The following is a 17,343-nucleotide window of genomic DNA, read 5'->3' as shown; positions in this document are numbered from 1 at the left end:
CACTCACATTCTGTTGAGATATTTATTATGGTAATAACCAGATCAAAGTGTGATACTGGCTTGGACGTCGCCCGGGTTAACAAGGTCCACGTTCGTGGGTTAGGCAGAGGCTCACGTTCAAAAAATAGGCCACAGTCTCCCTTGGTTACCGGTGGCGAAAGCAGCACCGGCCCAAGCATGGCTACTGCAATGCCCTCAACAGATGTGAGGAACCAACCTAGCCTTGGTGTTTCTGTGGCAATGCATCCACAGACCACAAAGGCTGGAAAACCACGCCAACGGATGAAATGGACAACGGAAATGAACAAGTTTATCATCCGTACTTATTACACCATCACAAAACTCGAAACAAACATGACAGCATACAGACAACAACTACACCATAGATTCACACAACAGTATCCTCACCTCACTGTCACCGAACAAAGGGTTGTTGATCAAAAAAGAACAATTATACACAACAACCTTATTCCACAAACAACACTTGAACTTATCAAACAACAGGTTGCTGATCAAATACATCAACAGACAGAAACATTTAACATTAATGAAGATCATGTAACCTGTCAGGATAATCCAGCAACAAGCATTGATAATAACACACATACAACAATTACCACTAATGATACTACAGACACTTCCTCATCCATCACTGATAACATAGACATGGATTTAGTTAATACGCTCTCACTTATATTTCAGGAAACACTCACTAAATATACAGGCACAGATCCCACACAACGACCACGAATACCAAAAATCAACACGTCAAAGGAAGTAGGAAAAACACTAAATTATGTAAACACTCACTCACTACCACACTACATTCATTCAATTTCTACACTCTCAGATATTCATACATTAGTTTATGCTGGGGCAGTCACAATAGTGACACACCATGGACTGAAAGTACAATCACAGACAAATATACAGAAAACAAATTCTATTACAAGCCTGCCTGGCAGAGAAGAATAGAAACACAAATAAATGACATTAGACAGCAATTAGGCAGGCTGACACTATACACTAAAAACAACATAACACCCAAATTAAGGAAACAGCTCAAAAACATTTTCAAGAAAATAAAAACACACACAAAACATGAACGTCACAACACACGCATTACAGAATACATTGATACACTAAAACAAAAACTTGCTGCCAAAGCACGTAGACTCAAACAATACAAAACATGTACACTACGAAAACAACAAAATAAATTATTTACAAACAATGAAAAACTCTTTTACAGACAAATTAATAACAAAGCAAACACTGATACACAGCACAGTGGCACACCAACAGAAGAAGAACTCACAACATATTGGTCTTCTCTTTGGTCCAGTGCTGTCGCGCACAATGCTGAAGCAGGCTGGATCGAGGAGGAGAACAGAAACTTGCACAACATACCAACTATGCCCTGTGCTGAAATAAACATACATAATTTCCAATAAACTGTTAACAGAACACACAACTGGAAGACACCTGGTGTAGACAACATTCACAATTTCTGGTACAAAAAGTTTACATCACTGCACCAGGAACTAGCTAAACACCTAACACACATTATCATCAATCCACAAGACATGCCAAATTTTCTTACTCAGGGCATCACCTACATGAAACCTAAAAACAACAATACCACAGACCCCACACAATACAGACCAATTAAATGTCTTCCAACACTCTACAAATTATTGACATCCTGTATCGCAAACAAAATATACAAACATGTTGAAGAACACGACATTCTAACGGAACAACAAAAAGGTTGCCGTAGAAATCACGGGATGCAAAGAACAGTTACTCATAGATTCAGTCATTCTACGGCAAGCACACAAACAACACAGAAACATACACATGGCATATATAGACTACAGAAAAGCATTCGACAGTGTTCCACACAGTTGGCTGCTACATATTCTACACATGTACAAAATACATCCATCACTCATTACATTCTTCCAAAACACTATGCAGCACTGGAGAACAACACTACATCTCAGGGTTCATAACACTTCCATACAAACAAACCAAATCTTTATTAGGTGAGGAATTTTTCAAGGAGATTCCTTGAGTCCTCTCTGGTTCTGCCTAGCCTTGAACCCATTATCCAACATGTTAAACTGTAAGGAACTGAGTCCGAACGTTATTTTTATTTTATTATTATTTCCGTTTTATTATCTTTTGTTTGGGGCTTATGTTTATTTAGGACGAAGGTTCCCACCACTCTCTTGTTAGTAATGAAAAATGAAGATAAAACAACTCACGGAGAAATAAGCGCCATAGGAAACATCTTGCGCACTTGCGCTGCCCAGCGGAAGTAACAGTCCGCAGAAAAAAAATGGAGGGGGGAGTCCCCACAATCACTAGTAGAGAAATACTTGATAAACCGTCTTAAACATCCCAGAAAATTATGATAAATATTTTGTAAACGGTTTATAAGCTTTGTCGGAAACTTAAAGCTGCCAGAACAGAAAGTTAATGTTAGCAACTAAGTATGTAAATAAGAGGAGTAACCCAGCTCAAGTGTGACGTCACCTCACAGTATAAAACCCGTACGTTAACCGAAGAAGGAGAGGTGATTTCCAAACCGAGGTGAATTCCAAATCGAGGCGACTGTGAGAGCGAGGTTAATTCGAAAGCGAAGTATTTTCTGATAGAAGTCCAGATTGATAATTGGACGATCCAAGGTGCTAAAGAGGAGTTCGATTGACGATTTGACGATATCGAAAGGATTGAGGAAATAGTTTCTTCGTATAGTGAGGTGATGGATAGACGTTTAATTAGTAAGAGATTTTGTTCTAGTTTCTAAGTATTTGATTGTCGAATTTCAAAGGGGAATTACTATTAAGTTAAGCTAAGTAGCTAAGTTTATTGTCGGGTTGACTTGTTGATTTTCGTTAATAAATTTTGTTTGGAATTATTGATATTTGTACGTAGTACGTTCTAGTTGCTAATTAAATATATTTGAACTTTTGATCTGACTTGATATTTGTCGTTATTATTACTAATTTTTCGGTGCACGCTTAAAAGCCCAGGCCTGGCAAACTAATCTCGAATCTGCGTAAAGTACCCGTTAGGTTAACGGAAGTTTCACCGACCATAATTATAGTCGGTTTCCTAAGCTACAAAAAAATAGTACTTTACAAAACAACACACAATATGGCTACAATATCAGACATGAAAAAACAACACAGTTTACACTGTCACATCTCATGTACATAGATGACATAAAACTTTATGCATCCACACAAAAACAACTTCATCAACTCCTACAAATCACACATTCATACACCAAGGATATACAAATGAAATTTGGCCTAGATAAGTGCAAAACACTTCACGTAGAAAAAGAATCCTCAAGAAAGAAGATTTTGCGCTCGAAAATGGAGATGTTATTGAATCCGTGGAAGAGGGCGAGTTCTACAAGTATTTAGGATTCCAACAGGCCAAACTAACAGAACATGCACAAATAAAGCAAAGATTAATTAAAGAATACCAAAGTAGGTTAAATGCTATCCTCAGAACAGAGTTAAATGCAAAACATACAGTTAAAGCAATAAACACACATGTCATCCCAGTACTCACATATTCTTTTGGAGTTATACATTGGACTCACACAGATCTTGAGCAACTCCAAAGGAAAACAAGAACAACACTTACTAAGCATAAACAACATCATCTTAAATCTGCCACAGAAAGATTAACCCTTCCACGTAAAGATGGCGGACGTGGTCTGATTGACATAGTTAACCTTCACTACAAACAAATACAGTCACTGCGAGAGTTTTTCTACAAAAAACAAGAAACATCACAATTACATAAAGCAGTAACTCTAGCAGACTCAAATAACACACCATTAAACTTACACTCACATCATATGGACACAACACAACATATAAAAAGCATAGACACCATTAAGCAATTGTGGGCTCGAAAGGCACTCCATGGCATCCTTATGATCTGGCCCAGGATTTTGTTGACAAAACTGCGTCAAACAGCTGGTTAGCTTGGGGATGCCTTTTTGGGGAGACGGAAGGATTCATGATCGCCATACAGGATCAGGTCATAAATACTAAAAACTACAGAAAACACATACTCAAAGATGCAACACTCACAAATGACACATGCAGAAAATGTCACATCATGCCAGAAACTATACAACACATCACCTCTGGTTGCAAGCTTTTGGCACAGACAGATTATTTACACAGACATAATCAAGTAGCAAATAAAATACACCAAGAGCTTGCAAAGAAACACAAATTAGTAGACATCCACGAACCATACTACAAATACATTCCACAGACAGTATTGGAAAACAACACGCACAAAATGTACTACGACAGAGCCATAATCACAGATAAAACAATTTATCACAACAGACCAGACATCACACTCATTGACAAACACAATAAAATCACATACATTATAGACATATCCATTCCAAACACTCACAATATACAAAACGCATGCACTGAAAAAATTAGCAAGTACACAGAACTCGCCCAGAAATAAGGCATCTGTGGAGGATGGATAGGGTGCTTATTGTACCTGTTGTTCTCTCCTCTACAGGTGTCATACCACACACACTACACAAAAGCCTGGGCACATTACAATTGAATAGAAACACATACATCACACTACAGAAGGCCACTATATTGAATACATGTCATATTGTGAGAAAATTCCTGAATACAGACACACACACTGATACACTTTTTTAATTTCTGTTTTGGTTACTATGCTTTGACTTTGGTCTGGCATAGTACACATGACAGAAATAAGTAATTGAATTCAAGGTCTCACTATAAAAGTCAATAATAATAATAAATCTCACTTTAAAGTGAGTGCATTTTAGCAAGACTGTTTTAGAAATTATAAAGTGCCTCATTTCTAAATAATAATCTTACATAAGTAACAATTTAACTGTATTAATACAATAATAGTACAGTATAACAAATTATTACGAATAATAATAGAATGCATACATTGACTATAAAAAGTATAATATCAAAAAATAGTTTATAAATATAATGTATAAAACTCTTTTCAATTAATGATTACATTTTTTTTGAAATACAAATAGCATTTCATTATTAAATTTCTTAATGTTCTTTTTCTTACTATTCTTTGAAAAGCATACTCAAAATATTGTCAAAAACAATAAAATTGGTAATATTTTGAAATTTCTACAGAAGTTCCCTTTAAAATAAATTTCTGCAGCTACATGCTTATGTTAACATTAGTAGCACTTATTAAAACACTCTTGCAGCTTGTTCTGTATTATCTCATGAGTGCATGAACCACAGTACAAGTAATTTGAAAATTGTGAAATTTATATGAAAAAATTTAGATTCTATTTAAAGATATTTTTGCTGTTAAAGAATGAATTTGGTATAAATTTTAAACTTATGATTTTAAATTTTTACAGATGGCGAAATTGGGTTGTTCGGGGAATATTTTCAATGTTGATGATTGTTGGTTTTGTATTTATAATCTGGCTTGGTCCCGTAGGTCTGATGTTAACAGTAAGTTTTTGTTATTGTTATTTTATTCTCAAATTTTTATCAAAATTATTTAATATTGTAATTTTTAATATTAAATCTATATAATACAATGCTTAGCAAACAAGAAATAAATAATGCTGAGAAAACTCAAAAATTTATGTATTGTTTTTAGTTGAATCATGTATACTTAAATTAAATTTTTATTTATTTATTTATTTACGCATATTGGAGATTTCTATGATGTGGGGAGACAAAACCATCTCCCAAATACAAATCACATAATTACATTGAACATAAAATTACAAAAACAGAAATACATAACAATATTAAATTAAATTAGAATTAGCTTAAACCTAGATTTAAACTTAAATCTAAATCTAAATTTGGGAGCATCTTTCATGAAAAAAATAATAATATCGATAAACTAGTTGTAATAATAAACAAGTAAAATGGCAAAGCTGTATTTGAGACAAGACTATGTTTCGGAGACTGTGTCACTACTAAGCGGGATTTCTTTGATGCTCAAGGCGGGTCTCATTCTCATTCTCCAATCTTCTTTGGTATTGTTGATTTTGAGCACGATCATTTAAACTTCGCCGGCCTCGGCCACAACCACAAGGTCATCTGTGAGGCATTTTCATGAAATTAACCTATCCAATTTCTCTCTGTTGTGTGTCGTTCCGGGTTGAATTTTTGTTCATACCTAACAAAAATTCCCTGTTTTTGAAAAAAATAATCCTGGCTATTGTATCATCCAAAATTATTTTTTTATTTTGCACAAACAAAATATATATATTAATAAATGTAAAAAGAAAACAAATTATATTTCGGAAATTAGTTTTAATGTAAAATTATAAAATTATAATGACTAGCGCCATCTACTTTCAAAAACGTTCCAATGCTGAAACGAGATCTTGAGTCAACCAGTCAAGGTCAGCATGTGGTGACCTTGACTGGTTGACCTGTTAAGGTCACCCGTGGTTTTTTTAAAGATTCGTTTATCAAAATTCAATTTAGCAACATTTGCCTTTCGAACATCACAATGCACGCATTTGTCAACATTCGATTTCACAACGTTCGTATTTCCAACTTCCCAATGAACAATGCATGTGCAAATCTCGCACTAGCTCCTGTTTGCAGAGCGTGTCGCCATTTTGTATTTTATTTTGTCTCTGTTCTCGGTCCCCTTACTACTGCAGTCTGGTTTTTTTTATGCGTGCATGATTTGGGCACCTAATACTCTGTGCCAAATTTTAACTCCTGACATCTACTCCTTCGTACCTCTAAGCTGGTTACCCAGCCGGCAGTATGATTTTATAAACAAGACCTAGTCTTGTCAATAATAATAGTTTAATTATTAATAAGAATACTTCTTACCTATAAAAAAGAAAATATTAATATTGATGACAACACTGACAGATACTTTCAAACTACACCGGTTGTAAGGCCAAATTTAAAGCAAAGGAAACGTGTGGTGTTCGTAGAAGTTAGACAGTATGGTCCGCAAATGAACCGTACAGAAAGGAACCTGCGACAACTATTGGGTTGTTCGGAAAGTAATCTCATCCTTTTATTACTAGAGGAATTAGATGTATTTTTATCAGCCAATTTTATTTTAAACTACATTTTCATTATATACTTTGACAGCTGACATTTTAAGGCTTATTTGTAAGAAATTTTGTTTGATTCTGTACAATTGTTTTTTTTTTTTTTTTCGGTGACCCATCAAATATGGAAAATCAAAAGCATCATTTTCTGCATATTTTGCTTTTTTAGAACTAAAAAATCAAAATGCTGTTCAAACAAGAAAAAAATTGTGGTACATGTTTAGAGAAGATGTGTTGTGAGAAAGATAATGCCAAAACTGGTTTACAAAATTACGTTTTGGCAATTTTAATATCAAAGATACACCACATTCTGGATGGCCATTTGAAGCCAATGAAAACAAAATAAAGGTACTGATTAAAGCAATCTGCCGTATAACAACACGTGAAATCACTATGAGATTAAATTTGTTAAATTGAACCATTTATTATTACTTAAAACAAATTGGTTTTGTTTCAAAGCTCGATATATGGGTTCCACATGTTATTAAAGGGAGATGCTCTCTATGGTGGGATTTTAAAGAAATTTTTTTTTGAGCTTTTACCAGACAATTTAACAATTGATTTGAAAGTGTACTGCTATCAAGTAAACAAATTGAGTAATATCATCAAACAGAAAAGGCTAAAATTCATCAACAAATAAAGTGTAGTGTTTTACCATGATAATGCCAAATTTCACACAAGTTTGGTAACTCGTCAGAAACTGTTATAATTTAGATGGGATGTGTTATCACACTAACCATATTCGCCAGATCGGGCACAGACAGATTATTACTTGTTCCAGTCTATACAAATTTTTTTTAACTGTAAGACATTTACTTGAAATGACAATGTCAAAAATCACTTGGATCAGATTTTTGTAAACAACAATCAAAACTTTTATGAATGTGAAATCATGCTACTACGAGAAACAATGACAACAGGTATTTGACCAAAATGGTCAATATATAATTCAATAAAATATTTATTTATTATAAGAATATTGCGTTTATTTTTCTATGGAAAAAAAACTGAAATTACTTTCTGAACAACCCAATACAATAATATACACTGTTCCTTTATTTCACTTCGAACAAATAAGGTTTTATAAGGAATCCCGACTGATTGTAATATTTTACAATCCAAGGTGTTTTAAACAGGGAACTTTGTTCCTCAACAAAGCACAATGGTATATTTTCCCGAGCGCATAACAATTAATTTTTCGTAACTGTGTAACTAAAACTTAACTTAATCCTAACTTAAATCTAACTTAACACTAAGGAAATAACAAGGAAGATAGGAAAGTGGGAAGGTAGGAGAAATGAAGGGATGATTCACCTGGGGTTTTTCTTTCCTCAGTTGATATGCGCTTTGGGTAGGATCTTGGCTTGATGACGGTGGCTCTCGTCTTCACTATCTTTTCTTCTCTTTTACCTATTGAAGTTCTCAAATATGCCAGTCTCTCTATCTCTAAGTGTGGAGATTCCGCTTCCTCTGATTCTCGACCTATTCAGAGGTGTCCACAAGCCTCTTATTGGAATGTAGCTCCTTCTCAGTTCCTCACTGGACTATCGCAAACTTCTTCTGTCTTCTCTACAAAATCACACTCAGAGCTTCTTTCGACACGTCTGACTCTCTTCGTGTCTAGTCGAGAAAGTGAGTCGTCTCTTAGCCATTTTTTCCCAGGCCACACTACCTGCTATTGTCTCCACCAATTCTCAGAACAGCTAATCCTACCCAAAGGCGATAATGGTCGTCTTGGAAGGTTTTAGAAAGAATAGACAAAGGGAATAGAGGAAATTGCGAGAATAAAAATAGAATTATAAGTATATACAATTATAAATACATATATATGTATGGCCGAAGGCCACACATGCTCCCTAAAACAAAAGATCAACAGACTTTATTAGAAAATGAAATACTTTAAATTGAAAGCAAGGTTTCAATAAAATCTTAAGAAAAAAAGACCTGGAAAGAGCAATGCAACCAATAATTTCTTCTCGTAACACTTACAATTAGACAAAATATGCCAGGAATTCACAGTCTCCTCGTTCACACAAAAATTACACAGTTCTTTAGAGTAATTATTTAAAAAGTACAGTGAATTACACCTTGTCTGTATAAAAAGATACGAAGTAATAAGTGAAACATCTTGATTATATAAAGAATTATCAAAGAAAGTAACATTTAGATCCTTATAACAAAATATGTTTATAAAATTAAGACTTGTTTGTTTTAAAAAATAAAAATAGATTATTTGAAAATAACATACTAGTTATTCAGTTATTTGAAAATAATATATTATATTTCAAATTTTACAAGTTTATTTGAGATATATAGTAGATACAGTAATACCCCACTTAACGCAGGGGATGTTTTCCTAGATGACAGAGCGCTAAACGAAACAGCGTTAAATGGGGTCATCTTAACATGTAAATAAGGGGGATACGTGAAACAGAACAGAGAATAAGAAAATTTATCAGTTTTTTTTGTTTTATTTTGTAACATTTATTGTTAAATACTTTTTATTACATTAATTATAGACTTGTTTATTGCTAATATCGAAATTTATTCATAAAACATTCATGAAAATAAAAAACAGTTCGAGTAAAGAACTTATGTTTGTGATGAGGAAGGTTCTCATTCTCTTATTCATTTGACATCTTTTGTTTCTTTGTGAAGAAGTCATCTAACGTCGTTTACCTTTTCCTGTTTCGTTCAGCAAGCAGTTGTCGATAGCAAGACATGGCATCCATGACACTTTGTCTTGCCGTTGAACTTCTATCAAATTTGAAATCATTTTGTATAAACTGATCTATAATTTCCGTTATAGGGGCTAAACTTTTTTTTAGAAAATCTGTTGAAAGTTTCTTTTGTTCCTCATCTTCAGAAACGCTAATTTCGTCATCTTCATGCACCTGTTGTTCTACTAATTCTTTTAGATCGTCGTTGGAAAAACTTTCTCCAGTTGTAACTTGCAATAATTCTTCAATAACCTGCGCATTTATATTATCAAACCCTGTTTCATTAGCTAGCTTGACAATTTCGTCGGCATCAACAATGGATTCTCTTGTGTCAACATTTTTGCTTAGCTCTCGGCCATACATTCTTCCATACTCCTTTCAAACATTTCTTGGTCACCTCATTCCAGGAAAGATTGATGTTGTCTACAGCATTCATGATATTCTAGTTTTTCCCAAAATCTCTAATGGATTGTATATCTGCTCCATCTGCTTTATCAATCAGTTGTTGGAATGTCCGCCGCAGATAATAAACTTTAAAATTTGATATTACGCCTTGATCCCAACACTGCGTGCGATCTCGGGGAATTTCAATACTACCACGTAATACCAAAACAGCGTTAAGCGGGGCAGCGTTAAGCAGGGTCTTACTGTACTCAGTTTGACAACTAATTGGGGGAAGTATATAAGGATGTGCACTATGGTTGAAAATTCATTAAATTGAATGCATTTTAAAAACATGTTTATAAAAAATTTAGTTATACAGGATATATTAAAGTGTTGTTATAATGTATAAGTATGAATAAAGTACAGTAAAACCTCACTTATATGGGTGGCCATTCTAAGGGTATACAATTTCTGGTTTCATAAAAAAGGTGGTCACCTAGGTCAGTGTTTTACAACTGCTAGTCTATGAAAAAATTTTACTGGTCAGTGTAAAAATATTTGACTATACAGATGCTGGTGCAGTTGGTTACAGGTGACATTTAAATAGCAATCTAGAGCAGCAGTTGCCAACCTTTCTGATCACAAGGGCCACTAAACTCACAATTTTGAATCCTGCAGACCACTATCATGAATTTTTTTAAACGATACAAGCTTGTCTAGAACAATGATCATAAAAGTTCCATTTTACTTCATTAATATGAAATTTATTGGTTTAATTACAACTAATTAGTGCAAAGTTTGTTGCTGCTTGTTTGAAATAAGTTTATGGATTCTTGGCTCTTTTCCACATAGGATGACAATTGCACTCACATTGTATATTGATTTATTGACGTTGTTATTTATTAATAAAAGTAATTTTATGTTTGGTTTTAGATTCAAATAAAAAACCCCCAATGAGTGAGAAAAAGCAACTAAACATTTTGCATTTCTTTTGTAATATTTTGCATAATCTTGAGTTGATTGATGTCCAAACTTCTCCACAGACCACCAAAATTTTCTCGTGGACCAACAGTGGTTCATACACCATCAGTTGACAACCACTAATCTAGAGTAATGTTACATACAATGACTCTAGATAAACATAATAAATAAGCATAATTCATAGTTGCACATAATTACTGGTCCATGTAAAATCATCCATAATTTTACCAGTCTGCAATGAGAAGGTTGAGAACACTGACCTAAGTGAAGTTATGAAAAAATTGATGTACAGAACTGCACAGGAATGCTGAATCATGCTAAAAGTTTAATACAGAATATAAAAGTAAACAAAAAAGAATTCATAGTTCTGTACATATTTTCAATATACAATAATTCAAACTCTTATACAGGGTAATATACTGTACATGATAATCATATTAAAGAGTAAGTAGTCAGAGCTTTCTATAAAAAGAACTGTTGGCTGAATCTCACTCAAACTTTGTATAAACATGTTCTTAGTGTGTGGTTTCAATTTTTCAGAAAAAGTTTTACTTTAAAATTCAGCAACTAGTGTAAAATTTGGTGCTGCTCTCCTGTTAATGTGCATGTTGTGTTTTTTAACAAATTTCAGGAGTTAAGAAACAAAGTGCAATGTGCAATATTTTATTTTAATTAGATGTGATTATTTTTGCTTTACATTTTTATCCTGTAATATAGACAAATATTATGTATTTAGTATAAAATACAGTAGAGCGTCGATAAGTGGAACCAATTGGGGACTGGGGTCCTTCCAGTTAATGATTTGTTCCAGTTTCCGACTTTGTACGAAAAAATACATTAATTTGTCCGATGTTCAAATTTTTCTCCGTTGCGTATCGCTTCGTGTTGAATTTTCGTAGATTTTAAGCCTAACGAAAATTTTTATAATAATCATCGAGGCTATCGTATCGTTAAAAATTATTTCTGCATTTTGTACAAACAAAATAAATATATTAAAGAATATAAAAAACATGAAAATTATACTTTAGAAGTAAATTTAGTATCAAAAACATTCGATTCAGCACGACACAGTCCGACTGAAAATCGTTCCACTTTCCGGCCATTCCACTTACCGACGTTCCACTTATCGACGCTCTACTGTATGTAAAAATCACAATTAAATAGAATGCAATAACAACCAAAACCTCAACAGTAGGATAAACTTCACTGGAAGATCGACAGTATTGATATATTAATACACACCACTAATCAATCTATGATCTCTCACCTAGATCATGTAATATCCTGAGTCCAATACTGAATGCGTGATAGATAATGCTGACTCATTAATCCAACTTTTTAGCATGCTCAATTTGTAAATAAAAAAATAAATTAAACTTTTTTTATTTAAGGCAGAAATTTTTCATCTGTTAAATGTTTTGTTTGTTAAATAAAGATCCTACTCTATAACGAATGTTGAAACCAAAGAGCTAATTGAAACTTGTAAAAGGAGGAAAGATTACATAATTTTGAAAATAGATATATTTGTTAAAGTTTAAATTACAGATAAAAATTTAATGACGAAAAAGATTATTAGAGTATAACCTTGTAATAAACATCCGTAAACCCTATAGTTATATTAAAGCCAAGCGATAGAGGATTATAGCAGTAATATAGTATATACCGATCTAATTTGGCAATTGTTTTGCTTGAAGTTTGTTTTTAAATAAAGGATACTTAAAAACGATATAAAAATAGTTTATTACTGATTTTTATATTTAAATTTTTTGATGTCATTATAATAAAAGTTTATCATATTTCAAATCAAAATGTTCAGCATACTTTGTTCCTTTTTTTCATTTTTTTTAATTAAGTATTGAAATTAACTTATTTAATTATATAAAAATAACATTGTTTTGTAATAAGAAAATGTATTATATTCAGTGTAATATTTTTGTTCTAGAATTCTATATTTTTTAAAATGTAGTTAATTTAGAAAACTTGTTTTTAAAATTATTTTCAGACATTGTTGATACAAGTCAAATGCTTTCAAGAAATTATTTCAATTGGATACGCTGTTTATCGAATACATGGATTGCCATGGTTTCGATCACTCTCATGGTATTTTCTCATCACTTCAAATTACTTCTTTTATGGAGAAAGCATGGTTGATTATTTTGGAGTCCTCTTGAGTCGTGGTGTTAGTAATGCATTTATATTACATATAAAATGATGTCCAACATTTCATTATTGATTAATTTCTGTTTCTGATTTCAATTAATGAAACCTATAAATAAAAAAGTTGTTTTAAAAATCTGTAAATAGTGTCAGTCAGTTTTTTTCTACAATATTTAATAATTTTATTTTATTTTCAATTTATAAAAAATTACTATTAATTTATATATTTTTAGAATAATAAATAATTATGATAAATCCTTATGCAATACTTTTTTAAATGAATTGAACAAAGATGATATACAAGAATTTCTATTACACTAAAACAAATAGGAATTCAACCGGCCCTGAATAACAATAAATAATACATAATTTGATAAATTATTAAGCAAGTAGATGAATTATTGGACATCAACTGTATCATAGAAATTTCATTTATTACAATTTTTGCTTTAATTAAGTTTTTTATTAAAAATTTAGAATTTTATGAGACCACTTGTCACTTATCATCGGTTCATCTCATTTTGTCTGTATATAATTGGATTTGTATGGTTCGTACTCAGTCTCGTGAAGAAGTATTATATGAAACAATTTTCTTTGGTAAGTTATAAAAGATGATTTTGTATTGAAACGAATAGAAAAAAACTTGAAATAATAATCATTTTATCGTTTATATAGTTTGCATGGACACACGTCACATTATTGATTGTAGTCACTCAGTCTTATCTCATAATGCAAAATTTGTTTGAAGGACTTATTTGGTATGAAAATTATTTATATTTATACTTTTGAGCTTTTTCTATTAATTAAATTATGTAGTATTTAATAAATATATTTTTGCCAAATGATATAAAAATATATTGTTAACATCAAAGGTTAAAGACTAATAAAATTTTTTATACTGTTTTTCATTTTTGTATTTCAATAATTTTAAAATATATTCTTAAAGATAGGTAACTAGTAGAAATTATAAGATTTAGTAATTTAATTTGTAATGTGTAATTTACTTTTACTAATAATTTTCTGTTTTAGGTTTATTGTTCCAGTTTCGATGATCATTTGTAACGATGTTATGGCATATATATTCGGATTCTTCTTTGGAAAAACTCCTCTCATTAAGCTCTCTCCAAAAAAGACTTGGGAAGGTTTCATTGGTGGTGGTTTTGCTACAGTCATCTGGGGAATACTGGTCATTTATAATTGTTTGTTTTTCATCATTTTGAAAGTAATTTTATTTATATATCAAAAATTATTTAAAATATTTTTCTTATTAGATATCTCACTTATTTTGCCAATCTAAATATTTCGTGTGTCCAATCGAATATTCTGAAGCCCTGGAGCACATGACTCTCGACTGCACTCCATCTCCTCTCTTCCAGCCAACAAAATATAAATTTCCAATGTTCATTCAAGTTATCTGTACTTGTGTATGTATTAATGAATTATTATTATTTTTTTTTGATGAATTAATTATAAGTGTTTATTATTTAAATATGATATATACAAAGATTTTAATTCAAATCAATATATAATACAAGAAAAATTTCAAGGAATTCACTAATTATGGTCTTGTGTAATAAATCAGGAAATAACTGGTTATTTTTGTTATAATTTTTTTAATAATATGATATAAATTTATCGTGAATGAGCTATACAGTGGAACCTCGGTATATGTCTGCTTAAGAATACGTCCAATTCGGAATACGTCCTGTTTGGACGAAACAAATTTTGCTCGGTATACGACTTTTGTTCGGTATACGACTTAATTCAATTATACGTGCCATCTATGAACAAGTAGCACTATTGGTGTACTAGACCAGACTAGACGTTTGCGGTCTCACGGTTTATAACTTTGTTAAATTTCTACTGATTTTAATTTGTAAGTAAAATTTTATTATTTTTATTAATCATGAATTGCAAAAAGGCAAATGAAAAGCAACAGAAAACTAAAAAAATGACTAGAATTGCAATGGAACTGAAAAAAGAGATTGTTGAGAAATATGAAGGTGGCATGGGTGTTCGAGATTTAACTGTTGCATACTGTATTCCGAGAACAACGATATTGACAATCGTGAAAAATAAAGACATTATTAAATCTGCTAACGTTGCAAAAGGGGTTTAATCAATTTCTAAACAGATTATTAGTATTAAGGAGAGTTTGGTTTGATTTGATTTTGATTTAATGATTTAAATAATATAATACAATATACTGTAATAACTTTAAAAATCTATAATAAAATTCATTTTTTTATTAATGTGCTCAAACAGTGTTTAATTATTTTACAACCCCATTAATATACCATATCGAGAGGAGTTTTTCTTACATGAGAACGGATTAATCATTTTTACATTACTTCTTATGGGAAAGGTTGGTTTGGTATACATCCTATTTGGTATAAGTCCAAACATCAGGAACGGATTAAGGTCGTATACTGAGGTTCCAGTGTATTTAATACAGTGGATTCTGAATAACTTAAAATGGAAGAGATAGAGAAAACTTTCAATTATTATTTTAATGAGATTGTAAATACAAGCAATAGTTAGTTTTAAATACACTATATTTTATTAGATACCTATGGGTACAAAATAACAAAACATTGATAATGTTTTTTTTTTAAATAAAACATGCCCAGCAAAAATTATAAACAAAATCTAACACCTTATCTTCGCTGAGAAAGTTTAATTTTAAACAAACGTTTTCAGCCTATTCTATAGGCCATCATCAGGCTAAAAAATCGAATAGTATTGTTCCATAAGAACGAATACAAATATTTAAACTTTAAATTAACAACGGATTAATACAAATATTTAAATTTAAAAATCAACAACGGATTAAAAGATGATACATAATAAACTAATAACGTATAGAATTAAAAACAAAATAAAAAACAAAATAAAAAACAAAATAAAAATCAAAAACAAACTCATAAAAACTTCTAAACACAAGCATAGAACCATAAAATAAACATGTAAATTAAGAGTTCCTTGCAGAGTTCTTAACCATATACTTCCAGGCCGATGGAAGGCCCTCAGCGTCCCTCGCATTTATACACGCCCCTTCCAGCTTGCTCTTGTAAATCTCTATTTTCTCAGCGGTTCTCTGCAAGGAACTCTTAATTTACATGTTTATTTTATGGTTCTATGCTTGTGTTTAGAAGTTTTTATGAGTTTATTTTTGATTTTTATTTTGTTTTTTATTTTGTTTTTTATTTTGTTTTTAATTCTATACGTTATTAGTTTATTATGTATCATCTTTTAATCCGTTGTTGATTTTTAAATTTAAATATTTGTATTAATCCGTTGTTAATTTAAAGTTTAAATATTGGTATTCGTTCTTATGGAACAATACTATTCGATTTTTTTAGCCTGATGATGGCCTATAGAATAGGCTGAAAACGTTTGTTTAAAATTAAACTTTCTCAGCGAAGATAAGGTGTTAGATTTTGTTTATTGATAATGTTAGTGAAAAGTAAGTCTGTTACATAAGTTTGTTGTTGATTATTCATTGCTTTGTGCTCAACAATGTTTTTGATGTGGATGACCACCTTGAAAGCATTTTCTTTTATGAATGCAGTTTCTAAAAAGCTCCTTGAAAGCTTGTGAGCTTTTTAGAAAATGTAGCAAAGTAAGCATATATTTTACAGTTTGAAATAATTGGAACTGTTATATCATCATTCCATTACAATTTATTAAGGTTTTTGGGCTTTTAAGATATTGCAGAGATGTCAGAAAAAGTTCTCATTTATCATAGACATTCAAAAATTACAAAGGTCTATTTGATCATCTGGATCAGTAGTACTATTTAGCATCTACACATCAAAAGATAAAATTTCTTTAGTATGTAGATAGTTACAATATATATTATTTAAATGACTTTCATGCCATAGGTATGGTGTCAGCATTCCTATGATTATACAAAATAGGGATGCTGACACCTTACCTACAGCATGAAAATCCATTTATGAAATGTAATTGGGGGCTTGG

At 31.5% G+C, this 17,343-nt stretch overlaps 1 protein-coding gene across 1 annotated transcript in view; it reads left to right on the top strand.

The window, feature by feature from the left end:
* Positions 1-17,343, top strand: part of Cds (CDP-diacylglycerol synthase) — a 44,229-nt gene that overhangs the window by 23,694 nt on the left and 3,192 nt on the right. The window contains exons 3-8 of the mRNA XM_067284593.1: positions 5,438-5,534; positions 13,208-13,384; positions 13,840-13,959; positions 14,038-14,120; positions 14,392-14,548; positions 14,634-14,786. Coding sequence (XP_067140694.1) covers positions 5,438-5,534; positions 13,208-13,384; positions 13,840-13,959; positions 14,038-14,120; positions 14,392-14,548; positions 14,634-14,786 — 787 coding nt within the window. The remainder of the gene's footprint in view (positions 1-5,437; positions 5,535-13,207; positions 13,385-13,839; positions 13,960-14,037; positions 14,121-14,391; positions 14,549-14,633; positions 14,787-17,343) is intronic.

The sequence above is a fragment of the Centruroides vittatus genome, unplaced genomic scaffold, assembly GCF_030686945.1.
Source record: "Centruroides vittatus isolate TY-2023 unplaced genomic scaffold, ASM3068694v2 scaffold_1424, whole genome shotgun sequence".
Taxonomy (NCBI): Eukaryota; Metazoa; Arthropoda; class Arachnida; order Scorpiones; family Buthidae; genus Centruroides; species Centruroides vittatus.
Note: the sequence above shows the minus strand (reverse complement) of the source record. Positions and strands in the feature narration are given on the sequence as shown.